The sequence below is a fragment of the Amblyraja radiata genome, chromosome 1 (assembly GCF_010909765.2).
Source record: "Amblyraja radiata isolate CabotCenter1 chromosome 1, sAmbRad1.1.pri, whole genome shotgun sequence".
In the NCBI taxonomy this organism is placed as follows: Eukaryota; Metazoa; Chordata; class Chondrichthyes; order Rajiformes; family Rajidae; genus Amblyraja; species Amblyraja radiata.
The window spans coordinates 131,413,316-131,438,046 of NC_045956.1; the positions used below are offsets into that span (position 1 = coordinate 131,413,316).

Consider the following 24,731-nt stretch of genomic DNA (forward strand, 5'->3'; position numbering starts at 1 on the left):
CCTTATATTTAACGTTAAGAAGAACTTTATAGATCGGGGCTATTACGCTCTGCAACGTCATTCAATGCAATCAGAGGCGAGCTGTGACAACCGTCCCATCACCGCACCGTGTGTCCCTTATAGCCTGCAAGGGATAAAGTTTATTAAAATCAGATCTATGATTGGGCTGTTGATATTTAATTTAATTCGGTGTATTACGTTTATTTCGCGGTGATGGGGCAATCTGTTACATAAATACCGCACATCATACGTTATCGTATCTGGTGTCATACCCAGGTCAATGCCGCAGTAGCACCTTTGTACCTGGCTCTGCCCCTTGTTGCCGAGCGGTGTCAGACGCGGTCCCTTTAATCGTCAAGGTGCAGGCTCAAAGTCACGGCGATTGCATGCTGAGTGGCAAAGTCACGTTCAAAGCCGTCTCGGTGTCCCAGCCCGCCATTGGGTCTGAATTGAGAGTTGGACGGCGATCCAGGCAGCCTGGTCACGCAGAGGTAGAGGCGGCGGAGAAAAAGGTTAGCCGGCAGGAAGCGGATTAACCACAGTCACCCCTCCCTAACCTTCCAAGCTGCCATCATAGCGCATGAGGATGGGGAAGCAAGATGACAGGGGGAAGAATCAGAGCATCGGGATGAATATTCTACCAGGAGGGGGAGTAGCAGAAAGCCGACCCACGCACAACGGAGTGCAAGAGTGTTGCAGTAGCGGCGAGGGCGGCAGCAGGGAAGCGGACCGGAGCAAGGGCACCGCCAAATGTAACACCAACGGAGAGTACAGCCCCGGAGGCACCGTTCACCCGCCTCCCAGCGCCTTTCACCGGGAACAGCCCGCCGCCATGGAAGGCAAGACCAAACAGAGCTACGGCGCGGAGCAGAAAGCGGACGGCAGTGTGGTGTCGGTGGGGCAGAGGAGGGAGGTGGGGGATGAGGCGGATCTGAGCCGGCAGCAGCAGCAGCAGCAGCAGCAGCAGTCATCACAACAGCTGCAGCAGCAACAGCAGCAGCAGCAGCAGCAGCAGAGCGACAAGGAGCAGAACTCGGTGGGATTCAAGATCGAGGGGGGTGCTGCGGGAGACGATCCGATGCTCGGGCAGGATGGCAATGACATCCCGCAGTACAGCTCCATGCAGAGCCACTTCACCGCCCTGCTCCAGCCGGGAGTCAACAAGTTTTCCCTGCGGATGTTCGGCAGCCAAAGGGCGGTCGAGAAAGAGCAGCAACGGGTCAAAACGGCCGGTTATTGGATTATACATCCGTACAGCGATTTCCGGTAAGTTTCTATTCCGCATCGGAATTAGTGGCGCCGGCCGTGTTTGAATGTTTTTATTTTACAGCTAGACCCTCTCCTTGACACACGCACACAACCGTCTTCCGAGCTATAACGCTGACATTCAGAGATGCAATGTAAGGTGTCCGCCTGTCGCCGCTCCGAGTACCAACACAGTCGTGATATTTCACAGCAAGCAACAAAAATGCACCAAATTCAGCTCATGGTATTCCAGTCAAATGAAATCATCCCATTTTGTAGTTTCGCCTGTTTGGGCACGTTATATTGGTTAATCCATCATAATCTAGCGTTACCCTGCCGTTGGATTTTACCTACATACCACTGAATGCGACAAGAACTTTTAGTACCCGACTTCTGAGAGTTTTTTTTAAATGTGGATTGCTTGGATCGTGGATTTGTGGATTGCTTGGATCGATCATAGCAATAAACTAATTCTGATAAAACGGCGTGTTTGCCAGCTATTTCTTTTTTTAAATATATATATAAGCAGAGTACCTTCGCAGAAAGAACGATCAGTTAAATGCGTTGTTAAATCAATTAAATAAAAAGTCGGCAACAGTTAACTGCACATAGAAAAACTATTTTCCTATTCAGCAAAATATAAAGTGCTGGAGGGGACTCAGAGGGCCAGGCAGCATCTGTGGAGTGAATGGACCGACGGCGTTTTGGGTCGGGACTGATCAGAAGAGTTCCGACACAAAACGTCCTCTGTGCATTCCCTCCACGGATTCTAGCTGACCAGTTGAATTCTCAAGCACTTGGTGTTTGGTCAAGATTTCAGCATCTGCAGTCTCTTCTTCTTATTCCTCCCTTGTTCGAACAGCCTATTAGATATTAGTCCTTCTGCCCACTTCCAGTTTCATAAAGGCGACGCCGGGTGTGAGTAGCCATGATCCGGGGTCACTCTGTGGAAAGTGAAATGGCTCTTTCACATGTAGAAACAAAGAAATTCAGATGCTGGTTTATACTAAAGATAGACACAAAATGCTGGAGTAACTCAGCGGGTCAGACAACATCTCCTGTGAAAAAAGAATAGGCGACGTTTCGGCTCGGTACCCTCTTCAGTCTGTGACATTCAAGGCAGGGGTACCCCGATGGGAACCGCCGCTCAGAACAACTTGCCAGCACACCATACATGCCAACTTCCCTGGAAAATAAAAATAAAAACACGTGGAACTCCCATTCCTTAGCAGTCTCTAAATTGAACTATACAACTTGGACAATTGCCACCAAGGCACAATCAGGACCCCGGGAAGTGCTGGCGAGACGCATTTCCTCGGCTCACCAAAAGCAGGATCAGGTCTACAAACTGTCAAGTGGCCATCCCTGTGGAAAGTTGCTGGGAGATTGAGATTGGTGGTCTTCAAATGGAGGAGAGGGGAGAATGGGTGGCGGGGGGGGGGGGGGGAGACCTTTTATTTTCTATGACCGGGAATCATTAGTATGTAGCTTCAGTGAGACTGTAGCAGTAGAAACATAAACCACCAGGATCCACGAGTTGATCGGGTATCCGATAAGGAAAACAAGAGCGAAACACAAAGTGCTGGAGAAACTCAGTGGCTAGTCAACATCAGTGCAGGGATCTGATATACACCTTTTACAGAAGTGTCCTTTTTCAGAAGTGTCCCGACCCCAAGATGTCGCCTGTCCATTTCCCTCCACAGATGCTGCCCGACCCACTGTTACTGGTTTCTCGACCCGTGTTTTGCTCTGGATTCCTGTATTTATTTGTGTCTTCAAGATAAAACAACAATCCATTTCCACTTCCAATGTCATTTCTCCAAAGGAGGTGGAAAGACCAGGTGAATTGTGCGGGCGGCAGGTGTGTGAGCTGCGAAATTCTGTCTTCGACGTGAAATGGTTTGCTTCGCCTGATGCATACACGCACCTTTTACAGCCTTCCCATTCTCGGACTCTGATTTACGTATTTTGTTTGCCCCTGCCGCACCTTCGGCGCCCATTGACCCGAAATGTTCTGATGCGTTTGTCTGGAATGTGCCTTCCTCACTTGGGCGGCTGGTGAGACTTCAGTTTACTGGGAAATAATCTTGTATTGCATTGGTTTTGCATCTGCGGTGATGGGACGGTTAAGATGCTGCTCAAACTGTTAAAATCCTGCACACCTCTGCTTTAAAATACACGCAAACGAACGCCGCACCTTTTTGTATGTACATTCCAAGGGTTCAGTAACATCATCTGCGAGGCATCAAACAGTGTCTACGTTGCTCTAATGCCAGTACTTTTTATTTGCTCTAAGCATCCTTCGCTGCTGAGTCCAGTAATTCCATCTTTGGAGATCAGACTCAAACATATTTATTCTTATTTGCGACTATTTGGCAAATTTTCATGGTCGATCAAGATTCCAACATCTGCAGTTTCTTAACATTTCTTCATATTCTACCCTTGCTCGATTAGCCTGGTATATATTAGCCCTAAATGATCATTTCCCAGTAATAAATTGGAAAACATACCAACCAAAATCGCCAAAGTGGAACTAACTCTTAAACTGCAATTTAACAATAAATAATTCTGAGTATGATCTCCAAAGATCCATTACTAATCAGGGGGTTGGATCAGACTGGCTTTGGACAGGACTGGTTTGGACCGGACTGCTGGGGATATAATTTCACATTATCGCTGAATGGTTACAGCATGGAAGGTGGCCTTTTGACCCATTGAAACTTGACTGGCTCTAGGTCAGTGCAATGTAGCTCGTTTCAATTTCCTGCCCTCTCTCCACCACCATGATTTATTTTTAATCTGATGCTTTCTGAGCCACACAAATGTATCTTTCTCCACTGTACCCCCCCCCCCCCCTCCTCCTCAAGTACCTCCAACCTTAACCAACGGTTGTTTCAAGAAGTAATGCCTTCGTCATTTTTGTTTCGTTTGCCATCACCTTCATTGTATAACCCTTAATTCTTGACCACCACTCCATCCCATTCCAATAATGGGAATGAGTTCGCTTGTCTATTTTATCCATTCTTCTCATGATTTTAAGTATCCCAGCCGTGTTTCCTCACAATCACCTGTTACACAGGTGACATGGAAAATAGAATAGTCCAGCACAGGAACACAATATCGACCCCACAATATCTGTGCCAATCATGATGCCAATTCAACTTAAACCCATCGGCCTACACATGGCCTACATCCCTCCATCACCTGCTTGTTCATGTGCCTGTCCAGCCAGTTACAGGCACCTACCATATTCTGTGCATATATACAAACATTTTGCTTGGCAAACCTCTTTAAATTGTTGTCCTCTCAACTTAAATCTGTGCTCTCCAGGAGAAAAAAAAACTTTCACTGTTTACCGTATTGATGCCTCATAATTTCTGGCCACCCGTCAACATCGAAATGTTCTGATGTGTTTGTCTGGGATGTGCCTTCCTCACTTGGGCGGCTGGTGAGACTTCAGTTTACCGGTAAATAATCTTGTATTGCATTGGTATTGCATCTGCGGTGATGGGACGGTTAAGATTTCAGAGAAAACAATCCTAGTTTAACACATCTCTCCATGTATCTAAAACCCTTTATCCAGACACCGTCTTTGGAACCTCTTTTGCATCCCCTTCACAGCCACCGCATCCATTCTGCAATGCGCCAATCGGAACTGCACCTTGTACTTTAAATGTGGCCAAACCAAAGTTTTATGCAGTTGCAACATGACTTGCCAACAGTTATATTGTGGGGCGGCACAGTGATGAAAACAAATATGCCATATGGCTTCTTTACTCCGTGGTAATCTTGTGTTGCCACCTTCAGGGAGCTATGGACTCTCATTGACTCAAAGGCTTTTACAACTTTTCTAAACAGTCAAAATTGGACACGATATTCTGGTCGTGGCCAAACCTGTGTTTTATAATGGTTCGTCATCACTTTCTTGTTTTTGTACTCTATTTATAAAGCACAAGATCTTTCAACTTGTCCCCACTATTTTCAATCGACTATGAACATGTTGATTATGCCTCTTCTCATTTTTCTGCCAAATATGTAACATTTCACATTTCCTCAAGATTCCTCTCTTTGTATCAATGCTCCTAAGGGTCCTTCCATTTACTGTATACTTTTCTCTCACATTTGATCTCCCAAGGTGCAGCACCTCACATTTGACCAGATTAAACTCCATCTGTCATTTCTACTCCCAAATCTGTAAACAATCTATATCCTCCCACACCCTTTGACAGTCTGCTTCACAATCCACATTTCTGCCAATGTTCATGCTATCTGAAAACCTATCTACCCACAACCCACCTACACTTTCATTCAAATCATTGATATATATATATCACAAACAATAGAGGTCCCAGCATGGATCCATGTGGAACATTACAGATCACAGACCTCCTGTAAGAAAAATACCGTCGTTTATGGCCAAGCCAATTTTGAATACAATCTACCAAGTCTCAATGGATCCCATGTGCCTTAACCTTCTGGATCAGCCTGTTATAGTGGACTTTGTTGAATCCATCACTGACCCCATGTAGACAATGTACACTGCCATACCCTCGTCAATCATCTTCACAACTTCCTCAAAAAATGCAATTAAATTTGTAAAACGTGACTTTGTCTGCATAAAGCCATGCCGATTATCTCTAATGCTTTTCCAGATGGGAGTAAATCTTATCCCTAAGAATCTCCACCAATAATTTCCCTGCTACTTACTGATGTAAGGCCCATTAATTTCTCCAGTTAACTAAAGTCCTTCTTTGCAGGAAACATTTTGATGATTTGTTACAGTTGGGAAGGTTTTTCCAACTCTCCCAACAATGGAAGTTAAAACTGGACAAACTATCGATAAACAAAAAATGCTGGAGTAACTCAGAGGGTCTTCTTCTTATCGAGTCCACACACAAGATTAGAAGCTGTTCAGCCAGAGCTGAACACGATTCTCGGCATCTGCATACAATGGTGTCTGTCTTGCGCTTCTTGTGCTTCTTGTGCGTGGTGGTGGAAAGACTGGTGGAAACAGGGCCTCGATGTGAGCACTCTTTCCTTGACCCCACTCGGCGGGTTAGGCAGCATCCCTGGAGAAAAGGGATAGCTGAAGTTTCGGGATGACACCCATCCTCAGACCCCCATCAGACCCCTGGACACACTATCCTGCTTGTGGCAGAACGAGCATTTTATAAATGTTCGCCATGACTGTCTTGTTTTTGTATCTGCTTCTCTTTTTATAAAGCACAGGATCTCCTATGCTTCATTAACCACTCATCTGACTTGTTGCATTACTATTAATTGACTATGAACATATACCCATATTTGTCGCTGTTCTTGAGCTTTTATAGAATTATCCTGATGAGTTTATTTTGCATTTTCTCATTCTTCCTACCAGCGTGTAACATTTCATACTTCTCAGCATGAAGTATCACATCTGCCCATTCCACCTGCTTGTCTATATTTTCTTGAAATCTATCACCATCTTGCGCACAATTCATTATGCCTCCAAGATTTCTCACCTGAAAATTTGAAAATTGTACCCAGTAACACAAAACCCAAGTAATTAACACACATTAAGATAAGCAATATTCCCTGTACTAAACTAAGGGAACTCTCATTGCAGAAAACAACTTTTCTGAAGAAGAGTCTCATAGAGTCATAGAGTGATACAGTGCGGAAACAGGCCCTTTGACCCAACTTGCCTACACCGGCCAACATGTCCCAGCTACACTAGTCCCACCTGCCTGCGTTTGGTCCATTTTCCTCCAAACGTGTCCTATCCATGTACCTGTTTGACTGTTTCTTTAGCGGTGGTATAGTCCCAGCCTCAACTACCTACTCTGGCAGCTTGTTCTATACACCCACCACCCTTTGTGTGAAAAAGTTACCCCTCAGATTCCTATTAAATCTTTTCCCCTTCACCTTAAACCTATGTCCTCTGGTCCTCGATTCACCTACTCTGGGTGAGAGACTCTGTGCATCTATCCAATTTATTCCTCTCATGATTTTATACACCTCTATAAGATCACCCCTCATCCTCCTGCGCTACAAGGAATAGAGACCCTGCCGACTCAACCTCTCCCTATAGCTCACACCCTCTAGTTCTGGCAACATCCTCGTAAATCTCTGTACCCTTTCCAGCTTGAGAACATCTTTCCAAAAACATGGTGCCCAGAACTGAACACTATATTCTTGACCCAAAATCCAATACTCTCTTGGGTCTTGACCCAAAACCTCATTCATTCCTTCTATCCAGAGATGCTGTCTGTCCCGCTGAGTTACCTCTCTCTTTTTCCTCTTCCTCAGCCAGGTTTCTTACCATGACATTTTCATTTGATGATCATCTTCCTTGATAATGAGTCTATTATGTTGCACCCTTTAAAAGGAGTTTTGGATGTACATAAATACTCCTTCAACTGCATGTCCTACATCAACCTCTCATCATAGAAAATACTCTCAAGTTACTTAGATATGATTTTCCTTTAACAAATCCATGCCAGGCTTCTCTAATCAATCCACACTTGTCCTTGTGACATAATTGTGCCCCTGGTTATTGTTTCTAGAACTTTCTTCACCACCAAGGTAAAACTTCCTTTGCGTGTCCTCTTCATTGGAGAGAATTGATATAACAAACTAATTTAATACTTGAGCAATGCTTGTTGTCCCCTTTAACAATGCATATAGCCTCCATATATAGATATTTTGTTTGTCCTGACACTTCCTTATTTCTTTTGCATCCTTTTTCATGCAGTATGTCTGCAGAATATGTTTGGATTCCATTTGTGTTTGCCAAATTTTTCTCGTGTTCACTTCGTTAATTCTTTTATTTCCTTTGTTTATTTCCTCTCCGGTTTCGGCAATCAGCTTGGTTCTCACTTCTGTCAAAAACCTCGCATCTGAGACGAGTAAACGAAATGGCAATGCATCAGATTGTTGGCTCAGCATTGTAATTAGTCAGACAAATTGAGTTAGGTCTGGCCAAATTACAGTGCAGGCAGAAAGTTGATGGGATAGTGTGCTAAACATTGGGTTGAGCCAAATCTTGCTGGCTCAGCTCTCTTTGCTTTCAACCACCCTCCTCTCTTCAGAGTCCAATGACGAATTCAGATAACAATGGGCTAACACCAAAATATTCCTAGCAACCATTGACACCAATATACCACTCCCAGCTTCACCAGTTAGAAAGCTATTAAAATCTGATAATGTTCTAAGTTTTCATTTAACATATAATGATTTTATTTTAATGTGGTAAAATGCCAAAAGCTTGGAAATATTGAAAAACTTTAGTGAAATTTTTTTTTTCTGGCGGGTATGTTGTCAACTTCAAATGTACGAGATCATGCCCATTTGAAACTACTCTAATGTCAGTTATGACCCAGAGACCGAGCCAGAGATTGAGTAAAGACTGTGCTCTTTGTGCTGAGATCAGTTACTGAAAGCATAATCATCTTAAAAATACTGCTCCCATTAGGAATACAGTAGAAGAATATTTGCATAATAATTTACTGATATACATCACACACTACAATGAGTGTAGGCTATTAGAGTGATCATATAAAAAGACACCCTGCATAACGTTAGTGAACAGCAGGTGAATAACCAATCATTTATTGTCCCACTTATGGTACTATAGAGAATGACAAAGCAGCACAAGCAGTGTCAATTGTGCTATCGCATAAACGCTCCTCTAGGCTCAAACTGAAAGCCACTCAAACCTCTGTTACTTTCGTTTAAAAAATAACTCACATATTTTGTTCACAAATTTCCCATACAATCGTGCAGAGCTAGCTGCCCAAGAAGACAGGCTGCCCCAGCCATTACTCGTGAGCGAATAAATAGGAGTTGCTTCAGCCGCCTTACCATGGCCTGAATGAATAGGCAAAATTGGCACTATTAAATTTCATGTTGCCTCATACTTAATATCGCAAGAGGTATCTACTGATAACCCTCAAGTTTTATCAGCTGCAAAATTGTGCATATTATCTAAAACTTTATGCCACAATGCCCTTAGGTCTAAGTGGGGCAGCATTGGCTTCCACCACTGGCTTTGTTATCAACCACCTCATGTCTCATGTGTATAGATATGGTAAAATATGCATCTTCAAGATCGATTCTCTGAATCAGTTAAATTGCAGAAACCCAATCATCCATTTAAACTGGGTAACTAAACACATGATCAGATTAGCCAAATGCTAACCTGATTCGGCATGCTCCATATTTCTGTAATCTTGAGAAGTATCAGAAATATATCCCGCTAGTTCTTGGCCAGACCACTCATCCTCCGATGAGATGTCAGTGATTCCCCTCGTAACGACTGTTCGTCTATAGACCATACGGACGGAAACATTTCTGGCTTCTCTTGCCGCGGAAGATGCATTATCTAGTGATTGATACATTTCGCTGATAACATATAATCAGAACCTTATGACTAAAGCTGAAACACAGTCTCTCATTGATGTGGGAATACAAGTACCCTGTGAACTCTAGACTATAAGAGTCACCACGAATTCTCAGCGTTTTACCTCAGAGTGGAATTAAGCATAATGCAACCTGAAACAGGAATTGCTGCACAGTCCTCTGACTGAAACTACTTGTCTGAGTCGCCAGAGTGCACAACCCAATCTCCTCGACCCGCCACTAAATCAGGAATACTGGTATTGAGAGCCTACGGATTATTATAAATACATTGTTGATTCACAACATGAACCTGTAGGTCGGATAAAAATATTAAATGCCAGACCAGCTTCCTGCTGGTAGCTACCTATCCCAGAGAGGATGGCAATGATGATTCCAATGAACCGGCAACTCTGCTAACTGAGCAGAAATTTAAACATGTGTTTAGGAAGACTTCAACTACTTCATTCTACTGAGCAGCCTGATAACCTCAATCACAGATGATGAGGCAGTGCTTCCATGGTCAATATGACCCATATGGCCAGCCAGTTCCATGATGGGCTACCCTGAACCAGAGTAAAGGGCCTGTTCCACCAGCATGCGATAGCATGCGTCTAGCGTGACCAAACGTGGTCGCTGGAGGCGTACGGCCTCGCGGGGCCGGTCCCACTTCGATCGCCGGAGGCGTATGGAATTGTGCGGGGCTGGTCCCGACATCGCGCGGGGCTCCAAAAATCTTGCACTGTCCGAAAATCCCGCAAGCCCGCAGCCGCATTGAGGCCATACGCAGCGCCTCGACGGGCGTACGCAGCGTCTCGACATTGTACGCAGCGTCTTGACGCCATATGCAGCGTCTTGACGGCGTATGCCTAGCGCGTGGCGTTGCGCGATGACGTCACTGCCCGGCGTGCCGTTGCGTGATGACGTCACCGCCCGACGCCGTGCAACGTCCAAATTCAGTCAGCCCGCCTCCTGCCCAGCTGATTGATGAGTATGGTGTCGGGACCAGTCCCGCACAACTCCAGACACCTCAGCGGTTGGAAGTGGGACCGGCCCGCGAGACCGTACGCCTCAAGCCACCACTTTAGTCCCGCTAGGTGCATGCAATCGCATACTGGTGGGACAGGCCCTTAACCAAGCTGTTCTTTCCGAAGTTACTATGTAAGGCACCTGCCAATGTCTCTGCATCAACCTGATCTATCCCAGAGACAGTGAAAAAATACTAGACAGCCCATGCTGCCAGTAAACCCAAACTTGGGCTGACAGACTGCTCCATTTTGGAGTTTTACGGAGGTAAATAAAGAGACCTTACCTGCCAGCGTCTCTGAACCCGGGTCGATTTGCATGTTGTAGCTACAGCGAAGTTCCATTTGCAGACCCTGTCTGCCATGCTTGCCATTTCTTCAGCTGGTGTGATGTTAGATAGCTGATGCTGTTGGCCAACTCCTCTTGTAGTGGCTTGCCCGTCCCCGAGGGAACAGCAAATTAGAGGCAAGAGCAGGCAGCTCTTCCTATGCGACTTTTGTACATCATGCATTAAAGCATGGGATTCAGGCATAAGTCATGTTCGGGATCATGTTTGGTGTCATCTCCATATTCTGAACATTCCCTTAGAGTGAGAGGAATAGTGCAACCCTGAACCAGGAGTTGCTCCAGGCATATGACTTGAACTGCCTGTGCATGCCTCCGTAACACGGAGCATATTATTTGGTACCATCTCCAACACTCCTTTCATCCGAGTTGGAGGAATATTGCAACCCTGAACCAGGAGCTGCCTCAGGCATATGTGCATCTTACTTGGCACCATCTCCAACACTCCTTTCATCCAAGTGGGAGGAATATTGCAATCCTGAACCAGGAGCTGCTGCCTGACATGCCTCCGTAACACGGAGCATTTTTGTGCCACCATCTGACTCATCAGATGTTACAATTGAGACAAACGGCCAATCACATCTTCCATAGATGTGGGGACAGAATCCCTTTGATCCAAATCATCCAACAGGACTTGTCCCACAGACTTGGCTTTGCTTTGCCCCGACTCGGGTTGCCAAGCTGCTCCCTCTAGGAGCCGAATCGGGACTAGCTGTGCAGATCGGCGCTCTGTCGGTATAAATCATTATTTATTATAATTACCAGACAGGTTGCACCTGCTAGTGACTCCGAGTCCTTGCTCCCTTCTGGAGCCTCAACGGGTTATTTCAGGGAGGAAATAGAGCGCAACCCTGCACCAGGTGTTGTTTCCTCAGGCCTCTGGCCCCCATATGACGTTGATGAGCCGGCATTATAATCCCGATAGCCCACTAGGCAGAGTGGGAGAAAAAATCCTGCAACCCTGCCAGGTGTTGTCACAGGCAAATTGCTGGAGCCGTCTGTAATGCCTCCGGTATACGGAACATAGTTAGTTCATATGATTAAACAGAAGCATAGTCCCATTGGATCAAAGATTCAACTGCTTTGTCGATATCCACATGGTTGTGGTTTCTTATGAAAAAATCCACAACAGTCCCCTCTACTGAGCGGAAATTATCATGACCCAACCCTGCACTAGGTATTGCTCCACAGGTGTCTAATAGACACAGCTGAAAAAAGGCTTCCCAAGCCTTCCCGGAGCCTCAATGGAGTTCCTCTGAACAGCCGCCCGCTCCAGTGGAGCCCCATACTGTGCTGTAATGGCAAGTCAAATTTTACTACATCATATGGTGTATGATAATAAATGTCCTATCTGCTGCGATAGTCACAAACGTGACCGAAACAGCAACCGCTATTAAAACTGCCAACTCTATTTATAACTGCCTTACTCAGTTCTACAGATTTTTGACTTTAATTAAGGAACTATCTGTAGAATATCGAAATGCCCCTAAAAATAGAGCATACACTATATAGTCTACAGCGTATGCTGCCTTAGCAGCATCTAAGTTTAAATTCTTTTAATTTTTTTACTTTTGGCGGTATGGCAGCTGAGCTTACCTTGTGGTCGCTGGCCTGGCCGTGGCTATTTTTCAAAGCACCGGCTGCTGTTATCTTAGCAGCGATCGAAACCTAGCCGCGGCTAATTTAAAAACCGTCTGCTTGGAATATCAGAACAAAGCTTAACACTCACAACAAACCAAAGAAATTTCCTCAACTACAGTATAATAACCGGAAAAAAATTAATATTAAAATTTTGGAAAGGCCCTACAACCCCCACAATTAAAATGTGGATTACGGAAATGTCGGAGACCCTATACTTAGAAAGAATTAGACTTGTCTTAATGGACAAACAAGATATTTTCCATAAAATTTGGGCTCCATTCATTAACTATCTGAAGGGATAGATTGGCACAGCACAAGGACCCAACTGAAACTTGAACTCAGGAACAGATGAAAAGCTATACTTTATAACCTACGAACCTATCTCCATTGACGTATTACAGGTAACCCATTCCACCTCCCTTGTTTTTCTGTTGTGTTTTTTTTTTTTCTTTCTTTTTTATTTGTAACTTTCTACCCTCTCTTTTTCCCTCTTTCTATAAAAAATAAAAACACTAGAAGCAGAAGTAATTGATAATGGAAAATTTTAATAATGTATGACTGATGTATATGAAAAGTTTTTTTACTATAATATGTAACTACATTTTATAATATGTCTACTTCTAATAAATAAATTAAAAAACCCCCCAAAAAAAACCGTCTGCTGCTAATCTTAGCAGCACGCTCGCCTAGCCGCACCGGCAGCCCCAACTCCTAATGGAGCTTCCACGGTGGCCTCAAATCTGGCCGCCTGCTCCCGTTTGGAGCTCCAAGCCGGCAGCCGCAATATTGAACCCGAGCTCCTATGGAGCTACCACGGCGACCTAAAATCCAGCTGACTGCTCTCGTATGGAGCTCTAACGCCGGCAAAGAAACAGCACACTTTTGGAGCTTCCACGGCGGCCGCCAAACTTGGCCGCCTGCTCCCAACCGGTGCTCCAACGGCAGCAGCCGCCAAATTGAATCTGGCTCCTAATGGAGGGAGCCTCTACGGCGGCCCAAGACCGGCCGCCTCCATCAGCTACTCTGAGCCCACTGTCGCAGCGGCTGCTGAAAGTAAAATTACTTACCTGCCAGAGCAGTTGGTGAACTGCTCCGACTCGCCCCATGCGTTCTCGCGTATTGACGTGCATGCGGGCTGGCGGGCTCTTCACGTAGTCACTCACGTGACTTCGAAATAAAATCGCCAATTAGGTCGCCCAAGTGAGACAGCCCCATAATACTTTGCTCCACAATCCCCATTGAAATAAATGTAGTCTCAGATCCTGAGCTAATTGTGCTTTGGCATATGATCACATAGGTAGCATATGATCAACGAGGCCTCCCGCCCTTGTAATGCTGGGGAGCTCAGCAAGATTGGATACTACTGCTGGACTCCATGATAGTTTCAGTGGTACTGCAGGCAGATATGGTCAAATTTTCTTGATAAGTCCTAGACTGTGTTTGACAGCACATGTGTGGAAATCGCATCCATCATCTCCTTCACCTTAGGCAGTCCCTGGAGATTGAAGATAACTTGCTTCAATTTTAGTTTGACCGGTTCTGACGTGACTGAGAAGGTAAATGTGTGACCTGCAAACTCTTCCTTAGATGGGTCAGGGGCTTCCTCAGCATACAGGCTGGTGTTTAATTTGGGTGGTGGTGTGCTCCTTCTCTCATTTACGCAGCTCCTCTAGATTCTCCGAATTTGAGATTCTTAACACTATCATGAATTTTATGTATCATCCTGAATGTTTCTTCTCCACTTTGTGAGATCATGGGATGGGATTTCCTTGAGCTAGTGGGGGTATTGGCATTTATTTTGCCAGCCTCCCCTCATCGTTAGACCCCCTCCAGTTTGCCTATTGCCCCAACCGTTCTACAGAGGATGCCATCTCTACCACGCTGCACACAGTACTCACGCATCTGGAAAACAAAAACACATACGCCAGAATCCTGTACATTGACTTCAGCTCAGCGTTTAACACCATCATCCCACAGAGACTTGTGGAGAAATTAACCCTGCTGGGCCTCAACACCACCCTGTGTCACTGGATCTTGGACTTTCTGACAGAGAGACCGCAGTCAGTCCGTGTTGGCAAGAACACTTCAGGCTCGATCATGCTGAGCACCGGCTCCCCTCAAGGCTGTGTGCTCAGCCCGCTGTTGTTCACATCGCTCACACATGACTGTGCTGCCAGATTCAGGGACAATAAGATCATAACATTCGCGGATGACACAACAGTGGTGGGACTCATCAGCGGAGATGATGAATCAATGTACAGGGAGGAAGTAAAACAACTAGTGGACTGGTGCGGCAAAAAGAATCTAGAATTAAATGTCGACAATACGAAGGAGATGGTTGTCGACTTCAGGAGGGCGCAGCCAAAGCATACACCCCTCAACATCAGTGGCACCACAGTGGAGAGAGTGGAGAGCATAAAGTTCCTCGGTGTGCAAATTACAGACAGCCTCACCTGCTCCAGGAACACCACTGGGACCGTCAAACGGGCCCATCAGCGACTGCACTTCCTGAGGAAACTAAAACAGGCCTCACTCCCCACCAACATCCTCAGGACTTTCTACAGGGGTACGGTGGAGTCTGTACTCATGTACTGCATAAATACGTGGTACTCCACCTGCAACTGCTCGGACAGGAAGGCTCTGCAGAGGGTAGTGAGGGGAGCAGAGAGGATCATTGGCGTCTCCCTACCCTCGGTACAAGAACTGTTCCAGAGCCGCTGTCTGGAAAAAGCTCAGAGAATTGCTAAGGACAAACTGCACCCCCTCCACATACACCTGGATCTCCTGCCATCAGGCAAGAGATATCGAAGCATCAAAGCCCGGACTACAAGACTGCTAAACAGCTTCCTACCACAGGCTGTGAGGCTGCTAAACAGTCACTCTGTACTCACAGTCACTTGATTCTGCGGCTGGCACGGACACTTTAATAACTGGCACTGGCCACTTTAATAACTAGCACTGACCACTCAAATCAGCTGCCCCGGACATTTTTATGATTGGTTTATTGTATTTTAACGTTGTGTTTTACCTGCTTTTAACTATTTATACTGTTCCATCAGGGACTGGATTGTTTTTAGTGTTATTATGTGTGAAATGTTTTAAATTTCATGTGCGATGCTCCGCTATTCCCTGGGAAACGTCTTTTCATTTTGCACTGTACAACTGTTGCTTGCAAGATGACAATAAAGGTTGATTGATTGATTGATTGATTGATATTTCAAGGAGGCTTTAATAATAATAATAATAATAATATATCTTTTATTGTCATTGCACGTCAGTGCAACAAGATTTTTTTGAGCTTGTTGTTCAATCACTTTGTAATCTTTTCCCATGACAGAGGTGAGGAGTCTGGTGTTGGGTACGCTGGTCACAAATCCTGCCTAATGGACCTATTAGGGCTTTAGTGCTGGGCACTCTGGGCCGGAAAATGACACTGATGCTGATTTGCTTATCCATCCAGTTAATTTGGAGGATTTTGTAGAGAGAGCATCGGTGATATCTTTCAATTACCCTCTTATGCTTCTGTTTAAACACCTAAATGATGGTAGCTCCCTTTTGAAACCGATTGCATCAGTCAACAAGATCTGTCCAATGTTTAAGGAGCTCATCAGCTTAGGAATTCAGCTGGCAATAAGAAAACATTATTGAACCTCTAAAATGATGTGAGCCTGACTCCTTCAGAAGACTAACACTTCTTATTCCCATGTCAGATGCCATGTTTCTTTTCTAGACTCGGCTTGTACTCGCTAAAATGTAGAAGATTGAGGGGGGATCTTATAGAAACTTACAAAATTCTTACGGGGTTGGACAGGCTAGATGCAGGAAGATTGTTCCTGATGTTGGGGAAGTCCAGAACAAGGGGTCACAGTTTAAAGATAAGGGGGAAATCTTTTGGGACCGAGATGAGAAAAACATTTTTCACACAGAGAGTGGTGAATCTCTGGAATTCTCTGCCACAGAAGGTAGTTGAGGCCAGTTCATTGGCTATATTTAAGAGGGAATTAGATGTGGCCCTTGTGGCTAAAGGGATCAGGGGGTATGGAGAGAAGGCAGGTAAGGATAACGAGTTGGATGATCAGCCATGATCATATTGAATGGCGGTGCAGGCTCTAAGGGTCGAATGGCCTACCCCTGCACCTATTTTCTATGTTTCTATGTTTCTTTTCACAAGAACCATGTTACATTGACCCTCAGTCTACAGGAGAACTTAACTGTGCCAGCATTGACAACAGACAAAACTGAAGGAATGAAAGTGATTTTTTTTTGTGTGGAATGATATATAAGGGTCAAGCTGAAGTCGTATATAAATTTGCCTTTGTGGTTGGGAATGAACAATTTAATTTACTCTCTAGTATTAATCAGCATAATCTATGGGTGCATCCGATCTTTGGTGAGTTGAAAATGCTTTTTGATAGATTGTTTGATTTGTGGATTTGGCCACAGGATTGCTTATTGATCATTCTACACGACTGCATTGACTGCATTGTAAAATGGACCCTCATCTGCATTCTCAAATGCTTTTATGTTCAGTTGTCATCGCAAACATGCTTAGATTAGATTAGATTAGATATAATTTATTAGATTAGATATTAGATATAATTTATTGCCACACAGCCAGGCTGGTGGAAATTTGGGTTGTCTGCAGCGATACAATAATAAAGAACACACAACCACAATAAAACTGTAACACAAACATCCACCACAGCATTCATCACTGTGGTGGAAGGCACAAAATTTGGCCAGTCCTCCTCCATTTCCCCCCCGTGGTCAGGACCAGAGTCCAGAGTCAGTCCAGGATCGGCTCTTCCTCACCGGAGACCGCGGCTTTAAGTTGTTGTAGGCCGCAGGCCGGCGGTCAAGATTTAAAGTCCCCGCCGCAGCCAGAAGCACCGTAGACTGCAGGGCCAGCGGTCGAAGCTCCCCTCCAGGGGTGATGGTAAGTCCATGCCGGACCCGCGGTAGAAGTCGGCCGCGGGCCGGCAGTGATGGCTTCTTCTTCCCCCGGGTCCCCAACGTGAGATCCCGGGCTGTAGACGCCGCACCAGCTGGAGCTCTGCAGACCGCGGCTTCAGGCTGCGACTTCAGGCTGCCGGCTGCCACGGGTCAGTGAAACGGAGCGCTCCCCTCTAGCGAGCCCCAGCGAGGGCTCACCCGCTCCACGCCGAGAGTCCACGCTGCGCCCGCCGCTGAAGCCCCGGGCACGTCTCCGGGAAAGGCCGCGTCGATCCTTGATGTTAGGCCACGGGGGAGGCGACTTGGAAAAACTCGCCTCTCCGTGGAGGAGGCGACTGAAGCGGTTTCCCCCTCACCCCCCCACACCACCCCCCACATAAAACACACAAAGAAACATTAAATACAGACTTTAAAACATACTAAAAAAATAAAAAAGGTTGAAAAACTGACGAGCTGCATGACATGGCTGCTGCCAGAGCAGCGCCCCCTACAGACTTAGTTTCTGTAAGTTCCTTGATTCATTAGGGAAAGGTTTTTTTATTTTATGGGTGGAAAGAAAGTTTATGATGTTACATACAGTATAAGGTTGCAAATAACTTCGCTAGTTTTGAGCCCCTTGTTTCTTTAGCTATTTGTTTCCTTGCCACATAATAACCTCGTGACAAGTCAGTGTGTTAGACAAAGTTCATGTATTACCTGAGAATATTTCTTCTTTGGGTCATTCGCATTCAGCCCATCCCAGCCCAATCTGCAACCTTACACCTCATCAGACACTGACGTCAGCTTCCTTGACTCCTCTCTATCCCGGACTATTTCTATTCTGTTAATCTTGCCCTCCTCTGCTTTTTAAAAAACCCCAGTCTCTTGACTACATTGCTGCTCTTGAACATAATCGTTTCACATCGTGCAATGATTTATTTTCTCACAACTGCTCCTGTTAGCCATTTATTTCTGATGTCCGATATTTTTGAAAACCTGCAGAATTAATTGATGCATAACTCTTTGATGCACCATTGGTGCTGTTTAACATCATTATTATACCAATTTATATGATTTTTGTTCATTATTGCCATCGAGCTAATTTCCCCTAGTTTCATTTAATTGTCATTTATTGTTTGAATTCATTATTGCACATGTGAATTAATTCATTATTAACCTATAATTTGTTTGAGTTTATTGCATTGATAGTATGCATAAAATTTATGATACAAAACAGATCTGTTGACCTATGCGCTTGTGGCATTAGCTGCACTCAATGCTACTCTTTGCCAGTCCACCTCCAACATAGGCTATCTGTTACTGGCACAAAGATGTAGTGATAAACAAGGCGTGCCAGCACCTCGACTTTCTGAGAAGTTTCAAGAAATTCAGCAAGTCACAACTAAATCTTCTAAAGATGCACTGCAAAGCGTATTCTGAAATCTGAAGACAATATCACCTGTCTGAAGAAGGATCCCAACCCAAAACATAATATGCCCATTTCCCTCCAAGGATGCTGTTTGGCTCATAGAGAGCTGCCAGCAGTTTGATTTTTGCTCGTGTATCTTGACTGGTTGCATCACAGCCTGGTATGGCAATTCCAACGCATAGGAATGAGTCTGATCTCAGCCTGGTCCATCATGGGCACATCATCCCCTGCCATCAACAGCATGAAGCTGGAAAGGGTACAGAGAAGATTTACAAGGATTTTGCCAGGACTAGAGGGTCTGAGCTATAGGCAGAAGTAGGCTGGGACTCTATTATTTGGAGCACAGGAGGATGAGGGGTAATCTTATAGAGGTGTATAAGATCATGAGATGATGGATCAGATAGATGCATAGAGTCTCCTGCCCAGAATGGGTGAGTCGAGGACCAGAGGATATAGGTTTAAGCTGGCGAAAAAATGTAATAGGAATCTGAGGGGTAACCTTTTCACACAAAGGGTGGTGGATGTATGGAACAAGCTGCCAGAGTAGCTAATTGAGGCAGGGACTATCCCAACATTTAAGAAACAGTTAGACAGGTACATGGATAGGACAGGTTTGGAGGGATATGGACCAAACGCGGGCAGGTGGGACTAGTGTAGCTGGGACATGTTGGTCGGTGTGGGCAAGTTGGGCCGAAGGGCATGTTTCCACACTGTACCACTCTGTGACTCTATCTACATGAGGCACTGTTTCAAGAAAGTGGCATCCATCATCAACGATTTCCACCATCTGGGAATTTCCATCTCTTCTCACTGCTACCATTGGGCAGGTGGTGCAGAAGCCTGAAGTCATTCACTGTCAGTTTAGTTTAGTTGGACCTAACCTGGACCCACAGCAGTTCGCTTACCGCCACAACAGATAACGGTGGATGCGATCTCGCATGCCCGCCACTCCGCTCTGGACCACTTGGACAACAAAAACTCATATGTCAGGCTGTTATTCATTGACTACAGCTCGACATTTAATACAATCATCCCCTCCAAGCTGGTTACCAAACTCGCAGAACTGGGTCTCTGCGCATCCCTCTGCAATTGGATCCTCGACTTCCTCATTCTCAGACCACAGACTGTTCGTATTGGTGGAAATGTGTCAGACTCGATAACAATCAGCATGGGAGCACCTCAAGGCTGCGTGCTCAGCCACCTGCTGTACTCACTCTATACTCATGACTGCGTAGCCGGTCATGGTGCGAACTCCATCATCAAGTTTGCTGACGACACCACTGTTGTGGGACGTATCACTGATGGGGATGAGTCAGGGTATAGAAGAGAGATCGAGCAACTGTCCATATGGTGCCAGCACAATTACCTGGCCCTCAACACCAGCAAAATGAAGGAACTGATTGTGGACTTTGGAAGGAGTAGGATGGGGACCCACAGTCCCGTTTATATCAACGGGTCGATGGTTGAAAGGGTCAAGAGCTTCAAATTCCTGGGCGTGTACATCTCTGAAGATCTTTACTGGTCCGAGAACACTAATGCAATTATCAAGAAAGCTCATCAGCGCCTCTACTCCCTGAGTAGATTACGGATAGTCGGTTTGTCAAGGAAGACTCTCTCTAACTTCTACAGGTGCACAGTAGAGAGCATGCTGACCGGTTGCATCGTGGCTTGGTTCGGCAACTTGATCGCCCTGGAGAGGAAAAGACTACAAAAAGTAGCAAACACTGCCCAGTCCATCATCGGCTCTGACCTCCCTTCCATCGAGTGGATCTATCGCAGTTGCTGCCTCAAAAAGGCTGGCAGTATCATCAAGGACCCACACCAACCTGGCCACACACTCATCTCCCTGCTACCTTCAGGTAGGAGGTACAGGAGCCTGAAGACTGCAACGACCAGGTTCAGGAGTAGCTACTTCCCCACAGCCATCAGGCTATTAAATTGGCTCGGACAAAACTCTGAACATTAATAGCCCATTATCTGTTATTTGCACTTGATCAGTTTATTTATTCATTTGTGTATGTATTTATATAATGGTATATGGACACACTGATCTGTTTTGCAGTCAATGCCTACTATGTTCTGTTGTGCTGAAGCAAAGCAAGAATTTTATTGTCCTACCAGGGACACATGACAATCAACTCACTTGAACTTGTTTAGTTTAGTTGTTTAGTTGCACTGTTCAGAATGTTTGAATTCATTGACCATTCTTGCACAAAATTAGCTTAAATTATTTTGTTTTCATTAAAGAGTGGACATGAGGCCGAGGGGTGATCTTCTAGACATGAGGGGGTTCAAAAGGGTGAATGCACAGTCTTTTACCCAGAGTGGGGCAATCAAGACCGGGAAAGAGTTAATCGTGGTGGGTATATGGAATGAACTGCCAGAGAAGTTTAGGAAGGAACTGCAGATGCTGGTTTAAATTGAAGATACACACAATAAGTATCTCAGCGGGACAGGCAGCATCTCTGGAGAGAAGGAACGGGTGATGTTTTGGGTTGAGACTCTTCCTCAGATTGAAAGTTATGGGAAAGGGAAACAAGAGATATAGATGATGATGGGGAGAGATATAGAGCATTGAATGAAAGATATGCCCCAGCTTCTCTTTCTCACCCAACAAACAGCTAACAATGGTCTTTTTCATTTATCATCATTCCATTTTGTATATCTTTCTTTCATTGATCTATATCTCTCTATATTACCGTCTATATCACTTGTTTCCCTTTCCTGTAACTTTCGGTCTGGAGAAAGGTCTCGACCCGAAACGTCACCCATTCTTTCTCTCTGGAGATGCTGCCTGTTTCTCCAGGTTTTTGTGCCAGAGAAGGTAGTTGAGGCTGGAACTATAAGAACATTTAATAGACATTTGGACAGGTACATAGATAGAAACGATTTAGATGGATATTTGCCTAATGCAGGCAGGTGGGACAAACATAGATGGGCATCTTGGTTGACATGGGCAAGTTGGGCTGAAGGGCCTGTTTCCATATTGTTTGGTTCTATAACTATGTCTCTATTTGATGGTAAGTTTTGAAGTGCAATGTTTTCATTACTTTCAAAACTGATATTCCCCCTTGCGTGCCAAAATGATGGCACTTGCACCTGATCAGATGATAAAGATAAATTAGGTTGTATGGCAAAGATTTATCTTTTTCTAACTTTAGTGGAAATTCAGGCATCAGCGGTCAGGATCTGATTGCCACAATAGTGATACTATTAGGCAGGATGAGCAGCCTGTTCGATTAAAGAAGTGAAACAAAGAGCAAACAAGAACTGCTTTCACAGTGAGAATACTATGTATAAAGTTGAGAGAGATGTCAAATATTTGATTTCAGTTGATTACAAAATATAACTGCTTGCCATTTATTATTAGGTTATTGACTGCTGTAAAAAATGTAGCGTTGCCCTACTTGAGAACAACTTCTTGATTGCAGAACAATGGTCTTGATTTATATGCTTCAGTGGTGCACTGGACATCTCATTTGTCCACATATCAGCTGAGCTATTCACAACACAACCTTTTGAACATGTATTTTTTTTAATCACAAGTAAAGAAGGAAGCTATTTTTCTCCATTCGGCAAATTTGTAAACCATTAATCATTGCCAGTGTGTATCCAAGATCTGGAAGACATTTGCTTACAAATAGGATGGCATTTATTTTTGGTATATCAAAGAGGACAAAATCCCATTTTGAAACTGTGTAATGGTTCATAATCAAAACCATGCACTAAAATGAGAAGTGCATGATTCCTGATCGGACTTGGTCAATTTAGATCACCCTTGAATGAGTACCCTTCGCTGCACAGGGTCACGGTAAAGGCATCAGCAACAACAGGCGCAAGTTTGCTGCTGTGGAGGAGACAGAGTCTGCAAATGAGATCATCCATGACCGCTCAAAGTGACTTGTTGGTTCTGGTAAACAAGGTGCCTATTAGGGAGTCCCTTATTAACTGTGATAACTGGTTTTCACAACTCCGGTCAGCTGGAAGATGAAGCTATAGAAGCTGAATAGTAGCATCCTACTGGAAGTAACCTACTTCGTATTCCAGTAGTTGGGACAAGCCAGGAAACTACAGGTCAGTGAACCTGACATCTGTGTGGGAAAATTATTGATGGGATTCTGTGGGCCAGAATTTACCAGCATTTAATAGGCAAGGACTGACTAGAGATAAACAGCATGGCTTTGTGTATGGGAAATTCTAACAAATCTGTTGGAATTTTTTGAAATGTCACCAAGAGGATTGATGACAGTCGGGCAGTTCGCAGTGTTTATAATGTCTTTAGCAAGGCCTTTGACAAGGTCCCGCATGGTAGGCTAGTCTGGAAAGTTAAATCACATGGAATCCAAGGTGAGCTAGTCAATTGGATTGAAAATCAAAGGGTAGTTATGGAGGGCTATCTATCTAACGTCTCTGTAACTTTGACTCCCATGGCAGTCCAGGCACGAGAGCAGGGCTGCAGGCTTTACCGCAGAATGTCACACTCATCTCTGAGGCAGCTATGGATCATCCCGGCCAGAGGATGTGTTGCTCATCAGGGAGGACTAGGAAGCATACAGTGTCTCTGAGCGTTCTTTGAGAATTGGTTATAATGGGATGGACATTTCTTTGTCTCCTACATCACTGTGAGCGACTGATCATGCCCAAAATGTTGCTTTCATTAATGGACTGCTGCCAAACGTGTTATCTGTGAAACAGCCATGGTTAGTTTAAACACACTTTTAGAGCTGTCTGAGCAGCTGACCATTAACTCTGAAGCTGCACAGCCCAAAATCCATCAGTGTGTCCCTACAACTAATAAGAAAAGCAGCAACCAGTGCAATATACTCTTATGGGCCTGTCCCACTTAGGCAATTTTTTAGGCGACTACAATCGACTAGGCAATCGCCACATGGTCGCCAGGGTGTCGCCTGTATGGTCGTGAGTAGTCTCCTCAGTCGACCAATGAGTCGTGGCGTCTTTCTGGGCGCCGCTGGATTTTCTACATGTTGAAAAAATTTCTGAGGCAGTCGGCGACAGTGGGTTTGACGCCAATGAGGGTAGCTTGACTTCTCCTGATGTAGGTGCCATCGTAGTTGTCGCCAGGTTAACGTAGGTTGTCGCCGATGCTGACTTTGTTTTATTTTGTTATTAAAGTAATGATTCTATTTCAAAATTTATGTCGAAGGGGGGTCCAGTCGCTGTTTTTTCAGCGACCTGCTATGACTATGACATTCGCCTAAAAATAGCCTAAGAGGGACAGGCCCTTTAGTATTACTGAGGCTGTTTCATGATTGAACTGCCATTGTGTCTGTATGAACAGAAGCATACGACACATGATGTAGTGACGTTATTGACTGGGCACTGGTGCCAGGAAAGATTCAGGTGTACTCATCATTAATTGTACACTCGAGTGCTTGGTCTAATTTCATAGTTGATACACTTTGACCAGGAAATAATTGTTAAAGTTATCAGTTCTAGGGGATAAATACATTTTGCCCTGTTAGTTGCTAAATATTTGAAATTTTGCAATACAATTTCTAGTAACTATTTATGAAAATGACCTCTTTACCTGCAAGTGGTCACTCTTTGAATTAATGTTTTCTAATTAACTGTGAAGAGCTTTAGTTCAGCAACATATAATTTCACTAGGAGAAAAATGCACTTCTCATTGGCCTCATCATGAGAGCCATAATCAATAATTTAATATGGGAGGTGAATGTGGACTATAAATATCACTGTTCTGATAGGGAATCTGAGT

The 24,731-nt window shown here is 44.7% G+C and overlaps 1 protein-coding gene across 1 annotated transcript in view; it reads left to right on the top strand.

Moving 5' to 3' along the window:
* The first annotated feature begins 370 nt into the window (after positions 1-370).
* Positions 371-24,731, top strand: part of hcn1 (hyperpolarization activated cyclic nucleotide gated potassium channel 1) — a 295,539-nt gene continuing 271,178 nt past the window's right edge. Inside the window, exon 1 of the mRNA XM_033030982.1 lies at positions 371-1,266. Coding sequence (XP_032886873.1) covers positions 581-1,266 — 686 coding nt within the window. The 5' untranslated portion in view covers positions 371-580. The remainder of the gene's footprint in view (positions 1,267-24,731) is intronic.